The 7001-nt window shown below is 40.9% G+C and overlaps 1 protein-coding gene across 3 annotated transcripts; it reads right to left on the minus strand.

Moving 5' to 3' along the window:
* Nucleotides 1-2679: 2679 nt before the first annotated feature.
* LOC111977028 (lysosomal amino acid transporter 1 homolog) lies at nucleotides 2680-6133 on the minus strand. 3 transcript variants are annotated; one of them, XM_024006283.2, is made up of 8 exons: nucleotides 5918-6133; nucleotides 5487-5693; nucleotides 5266-5395; nucleotides 4962-5049; nucleotides 4122-4267; nucleotides 3915-4007; nucleotides 3604-3789; nucleotides 2680-3289 (listed from the first exon to the last, which is right to left on the minus strand). In XM_024006283.2, the coding sequence occupies exons 2-8, from the start codon at nucleotides 5690-5692 to the stop codon at nucleotides 3200-3202; spliced, it is 939 nt and encodes a 312-aa protein (XP_023862051.1). In that variant the 5' UTR covers nucleotide 5693; nucleotides 5918-6133; the 3' UTR covers nucleotides 2680-3199. The 3 variants fall into 3 exon arrangements, with proteins under 3 accessions (XP_023862051.1, XP_023862052.1, XP_023862053.1); XM_024006284.2 differs by having other exon boundaries at nucleotides 5805-6133; XM_024006285.2 differs by having other exon boundaries at nucleotides 6018-6122.
* Between the last annotated feature and the right edge of the window lie 868 nt (nucleotides 6134-7001).

Here is a 7001-nt window from a genome sequence, read left to right on the forward strand (position 1 = left end):
GTTTAAAAATATATACTTCTGTGTATTGATTTTAAGAAAGGCATTGATGTTTATGGTTAGGTACACGTTGGAGCAACGACAGTCCTTTTTCGCGAATGCGCACTGCATCGATTATATGCAACGCAGGACACGCTAGATAAACTAGTAATATCATCAACCATATGTAGTTATAACTGGTGATTATGATTGATTGATTGTTTTTTATAAGATAAGTTTAATGCTAGCTAGCAACTTACCTTGGCTTCTTACCTCATTCGCGTAACAGGCAGGCTCCTCGTGAGGCAGGTGGTTGGAGCGTTGGACTAGTTAACCGTAAGGATGCAAGATTGAATCCCCGAGCTGACAAGGTATAAATCTGTCGTTCTGCCCCTGAACAAGGCAGTTAACCCACCGTTCCTAGGCCGTCATTGAAAATAAGAATGTGTTCTTAACTGACTTGCCTAGTTAAATAAAGGTGTAAAAAAATATTAAAAATAAGGCAAAATTGGCATCAAAAAATACTGATTTCCGATTGTTATGAAAACTTGAAATCGGCCCTAATTAATCGGCCATTCCGATTAATCGGTCGACCTCTAGTAGTTAGTGAGTTATTAGTCAAGTTATACAGTGCATTCGGAAAGTAATAAGACCGCTTGACTTTTGCCACATTTTGTTACAGCCTTATTCTAAAATGTATTACATTTTAACCCTCATCAACACACAATACCCCATAATGACAAAGCAAAAACATGTTTTTAGAAATTTTTGCAAATGCAAATAAAAAACTGAAAAATGACATTTACATAAGTATTCAGACCTTTTACTCAGTACTTTGTTGAAGCACCTTTGACAGCGACTACAGCATCTGTCTCTTATACACATCTAGATGTGTATAAGAGACAGATGTCAGATTGGATGGGGAGCGTTGCTGCACAGTTATTTTCAGGTCTCTCCAGAGATGTTTGATCAGGTTCAAGTCCGGGCTCAGGCTGTGCCACTCAAGGACATTGAGACTTGTCCCGAAGCAACTCCTGCGTTGTCTTGGCTGTGTTCTTAGAGTCGTTGTCCTGTTGGAAGGTGAACCTTTGCCCCAGTCTGAGGTCCTGAGCAGGTTTTCATCAAGGATCTCTCTGTACTTAGCTTTGTTAATCTTTCCCTCGATCCTGACTAGACCTCCAATTCTCTGCTGCTGAAAAACATCCTCACAGCATGATGCTGCCACCACCATGCTTCAACTTAGAGATGGTATTGGCCAGGTGATGAGCGGTGCCTGGAATTCCTCCAGATGTGACGCTTGGCATTCAGACCAAATAGTTCAATATTGGTTTCATCAGAACAGAGAATCTTGTTTCTCATGGTCTGAGTCCTTTAGGTGCCTTTTGGCAAACTCCAAGCGGACTGTCATGTGCCTTTTACTGAGGAGTGGCTTCCGTCTGGCCACTCTACCATAAAGACCTAATTGTTGGAGTGTTGCAGAGATGGTTGTCCTTCTGGAAAGTTCTCCCAACTCCACAGAGGAACTCTGGAGCCCTGTCAAAATGACCATCGGGTTCTTGGTCACCTCCCTGACCAAGGCCCATCTGCCCCGATTGTTCAGTTTGGCCAGCTCTAGGAAGAGTCTTGGTGGTTCCAAATGTCTTCCATTTAAGAATGATGGAGGCCACACTGTTCTTAGGGACCTTCAATACTGCAGAAATGTGAGACAGGTGTGCGTCTTTCCAAATCGTGTCCAATCAATAGAATCAAATCAAATTGTAGAAACATCTCAATGGAAACAGGATGCACCTGAGATCAATTTCAAGTCTCATAGCAAAGGGTTTGAATACTTAAAGGTGTTTTTATTTGCAATACATTTTCTTAATTAAAAAAAACAAACTTGTTTTTGCTTTGTCTTTATGGGGTACTGTGTGTAGCTTGATTCAAAAAAAATACATACATTTTAGAATAAGTAACAAAATGTAGAAAAGTGAAGGGGTCTGAATACTTTCCAAATGCACTGTATATGAAATTCCCATGTTTTATGAATTTGATTATATAATCTTTAAATGCAGTCAAAAACAGTATAGGATTGGATATGGAAGGCAGCAAATGACATCACTTTCTCAGCATATCTAGCAAACTATTGATCAGAGTTCCATAACCATTTTCACAGTTTCATTTAAAAAATTGATTTATTATGCAACCCATTGAGCATGTGGGTGAGAAATAAACAAACATTTATGAAAATGAAATAAAATACACATTCCGGCAAATCCTTTCTTTCTAAAATGTATTAGTATGTAGGGAATGAGACACTATCAATGTGATAATATCTTAATCACCCAAATCCTTGCTATGCATATCAGTAGACGGTGATGCACCACCATGTGTTTAGTGAACAGACCAAGAAAAGGAAAAACAGGACCATTCCATCACCAAAAATCTTTAGTGAGCATCATGATATGCTTACACTGAACAAACAGGTCAAGTCTCCAGATCTGAAACCATAAAAACATAAAAAATAAAAAATTTTTTTTAAAGACACATGGAAAATGTAATCCAGTCTCCTTTTCACCTTATTTAGCACCCGGTAATCTTAATAGGCACATCAATAGGTAGTCTAAGTAACTCATTACTTATCCCAAGTACAAATACTTATGCTATCACAAAAAAAAAATATATATAAATAAAAATAGAATCACTGGAATACCCCTAAGGCAATTGATGTAAATGATCAAATATAATTAAAAAGTACAGTACTTCAGACATTAACACTTTAGTTACAATAAATCCACATGAACATATTAAGACACTAAGATTTCCATGTCTTTGTGTACTCAGAAGACAGGTGAAGTGATCTGCAAAAAATATTTCTAGTTAAATCGTCACTTCTGAAATACAACAAGACTATTCCAATACAACCACAAGAGGGTTCCATGTAGTGACAAGTAGCGTCATGATTGTCAGAACAGGTTTGAAGCAAACTACAAGTGTTTGAGTAACGGTGGAACGGTCTGTCACTAAAAGATTAAGAGCCATTAAGAAGAGTAAACTACAGCTGCATCCCAATGAACAATGTGGAGTCTCTCAAAACATTAAAAACACAGATTGTATAAATAACTATAAAATCTAAAGAAAGGGATTTCCTGTGTTTGCCAAAACTGTTTAGGAATGTGAATTGAGAGTCCATGTGGTGTGGATAAGTGTCTGTACTGCTAGATCCAGCACCCAGGGAGTAGTTTCATTTGTCCAGCAGAGCAGCTCTCTCACAGTGCTGCGATTCCAACTCTAGAGGGGCATTATTGCGGTATATCAAGAACTGTATGGAGATCTGATACTGTGAGTCAAGGGAATTCAAGAAGTTTCTGAAATTAAAATATTCTTATTAAAAGGCACTGGAAGGATAATGCATCCCAAAGACTGCAGGCTTAAATATAGGATAATGTACAGGTAAATACTTACATCATACCAGTCACAAACCAACCTGAACCAATTGCCTTCAGGTAAGTTCATTACAGTCATTGTAATACAAGGACAGAGCCAAAAGCAGAAGCCAAGTGTTAAGTCAAAGCAGACTAAATGTTTCAAGTACACATGTGATTTTAGAGACCAGAGGCCCAGCAGGCATTGTAATGAGAAGGATACCAGCAGGTCTAGAGAGAGGGTGCCCAGGCTGCCAACGAGCCAGGGCAGGTGGTGGATGATGTAGCTTCCTTCTCCCTGGCCCTGCTCAGGGTTCTTCAGCAGCACACTCAGGCCGTACATGGTGTTACCCAGGATGACCAGGGCAAACAGGAAGTAGGACACACCCTCCGTCGACTTTCTCGTATACTACAGAGAGAGATAGAAAAAATATGAGAGAAAGAAAATATCCATGCAGCACTTTTACAGGTAGGAAGCCTACCCAGTACTCATTCACTCAACAACCCTTCCCAACTCCTCTTTTTCAGACTCACATTAATGTGCATCTGTGGCAGTCTGGAGCAGAGGTAGAGCACTGAGGATATGGAGCCAATGATATACCCAATGATCTCCTTGGTGCTGAAAGCCTGGACACACAAAAAAAAAGTTTGCATGTCACGCATAACGTTTAGCCAGGGGCCAGTGTCATATCAACACAAATTACATTAGCATCCACTGATTGCTTAAAGACCACTTTTCACCTTAATACCATCCACAGTGGTTGACAGCAAGGCCCGCCCTTTAAACTCAGAGAGGACCACATCCTGTTGGGACGTAGGTAAGGCCACGAGGCCGGCAGAGAAGCCCAGGACATAGACCACACCCACCACATTTAAGACCGACCTGCCTGGGTTGAGGAAGGGGGGGGGAGAAATGGGCTTAGTCTTCATTTTTGGAAGACGCTGCCTCAGCAAACTCCTGCAACCATGAGTCGCTGCGTCATCAGCTGCCACAAAAATAAGGAAATAAAGTACAGAATGTTGTGGTGATGCACGGTATTTCTGACATCAGTATTGGGTCCTTTTTACATTGGACAATGAGTGGAAAAAATTCAACACTAATGTAGAATAATTTTGATCTGGTAGTGTACTAAAAAAGCAAAGTTTGGGGACTTCTACCATCACAAGGTCTAGTATCAAGCAGTGTTTCTCAACACTAGCCTAATCCTAGGGAGCCTCTATGTATAGACCAGAACAGTCCAATCTGAAGCTATTCCAATGCTAAAATACACACCTGTTAGGTTCACTGAACTGTACGCCTATATTCAATTAAAAACAACCTTGCGATGTTTTTTGGCATAATGAGACATTTTTACAAAGGCGTCTTGGAGAGAACATTTGCTGATTCGCCGTGAGGTGAGTTTGTCCGGGGCTACAACAATGTGTACTGTTTGGAATACTCAAGGACTGGATTTTGGAAAAACTGTTATACACACAAAGGCCCCTCGATTAATAGTCAATGGGTGGAATGTACACTGACCAGTGGCCTTGATTTAGTACTGACAAATCTCACAACAGATAATTTGACAAAAACAAACTCACTGTTATTCATCCTGTTCTTAGCCACATAGTAAAAGTACATTCCCAGCATCAATAAGTCAGCCAGGACATAATACACTGCTGTGTACGTCTGTATGAGAGAAGGGGGGAGAGAGACATGTCAGTGGGGTGGACAAGGGGAATACTTATATGCCGAATATTAAAATGTCATCTTTACATTAGTATCTTGATGAGCTGACAATTTCAGTTTCTCCCTATTCTCACTTTAGACTGACACCAAAACAGTTTTCTATTATTTTTTAAACCATTTCAGCAATATTGACTGACCCAGACAGCCATCACTTACCTGTAGCGGCAGTTGGTCAGCTAAGAATGAGCCTACAACATTGCAGGAGTCACCCCCCAGCCACAGCAGCAGAAACCAAATGGACATAGCACTGTCCATATTCCCACTCTTACAAGAGTTGTAGTACTGCCTGCATTCATGAACATAATAATGGGAAGAGTAACGGTGTTGTCCATAAGTCAGAAATGGCCTGAAATAATGTAAACCCAATCAAGACTTACGGCAGAGAAGAGACCATGAAGCACATTATTGACAGCAGACCCAGGATTACACTGGCCATGTCCCTGTCGTCCTGGGCACATTCCCGCAGCCCTTCCCAAACCCATATTGACCCATTTGGGCACACCGCGCTGAAGTTTCCATCAGTGTTCCATCCAATGGACACCAGCGTGAGGACACCATCAGCCGACCCCAAATTCAGACTCATTCTAAGCACAGAGGAAAGGGTTAAACGCACAAGTTAGACAAAATAGCTAAATAAGAAACAAATTATAGGTAGATATGTGCTTATTATTTCTGTAGGCAAAACTTTTTTATACCTCAGTCTCAAATGTTACTATCTGCTATGGAATTCAGACTCGAGTGACCTCGGTTTGTACTAAGAATGGACTGACTGTTTCCAGCTGGGCGATAAAACAAGTTACTAGCTTACGTTTCCTTGCTTGTTAGCCGGCTGCCTTCTCAAGGTTGTGGCTGATTCAAACGTCTAAAACAAGGTAACGCCGGTCGAACATTCAAAATACTGATCTTACCTGATTATCGGCCAGTTATTGAAGTGTGTCCAGGAGTCAACGTCTGTTTGCCGACTGGCTTGCAAAGATAAAGAAGAAAAGCATAGACTTAACAACAATTGTGTTCGGAGTGACCTAGCTAGTTATGATTGGAAGATGATCTCTAACGTCAGGGAAAAGGCGGAGCTAGACGACAGATTGAGGGAGTTCTATTAACCTGAGCCGCGGTGCACCGTGAACGAGCAAAAGCGGCCAGGGAGGAGCGCCTTTCTCAAATCAAACCGAAATATGCGCCGCTCGAACATGTTAACGAGGCAGTATAGTGCATAATTTAGAAACATATATTTTCCATAAAATATGTTTTAATTTTCAAACTAGTTTTCATTGGGGAGGCAGATAAAGCGTTTTTATCAAAAGCAATCTCTGTTGCATCTGAAAACACAGAATCCTACTCATTACTCCAAGTGCTTAAATTGATACTTTGCAATGAGGCCATTTATCTATTTCCGCAGTCAGATGAACTCGTGGATACCATTTTATGTCTGTGCGTCCAGTATGAAGTTTCACGAGCCAATGCTAACTAGTGTTAGCGCAATGACTGGAAGTCTACCTTAAAGCTAGTTAGCAACTTCCTCACGCAGACATAAAAATGGTATCCATGAGTTCATCTGACTCTGGGTAAGTAAATAAATGACCTTATTACCAAAATGCCCAAGTATCCCTTTAACTAGCTCTCGGCAGTTACATTCGCCCAGTGTTGCCTCCATTGAACTACAATTCCGACCCTGTGTTAATGTGCGAGCAAGCATCCGGGCTCTTAACAAAACACCCTCAATCAGAAGATACTATCATCAATAGGCGCTAAAGCAATCAGAGTCTATGAATGGGGTACTCTTTAACCTACAGTACTTCACTTCTGTTTTGAGTCGACAGTTGGCCAGAGCTGGACACCTGGCTGGCTCATGAACGGAAGGTAAACCGGATCCAAAACTAATACAATCACTT

The sequence above is a fragment of the Salvelinus sp. IW2-2015 genome, linkage group LG17 (genome assembly GCF_002910315.2).
Source record: "Salvelinus sp. IW2-2015 linkage group LG17, ASM291031v2, whole genome shotgun sequence".
Taxonomy (NCBI): domain Eukaryota; kingdom Metazoa; phylum Chordata; class Actinopteri; order Salmoniformes; family Salmonidae; genus Salvelinus; species Salvelinus sp. IW2-2015.

Bases quoted from the DNA above. Each gene is read 5' to 3' on its own strand.
- LOC111977028 (XM_024006283.2), bottom strand. From the start codon at position 5,692: ATGAGTCTGAATTTGGGGTCGGCTGATGGTGTCCTCACGCTGGTGTCC. The intron at 4,268-4,961 runs GTGAGTTTGTTT...TCCTCAACCCAG, and splicing joins TAAGAACAGGATGAATAACA to GCAGGTCGGTCTTAAATGTG. The intron at 3,290-3,603 runs GTATCCTTCTCA...TCACAGTATCAG, and splicing joins CCCTCTCTCTAGACCTGCTG to ATCTCCATACAGTTCTTGAT.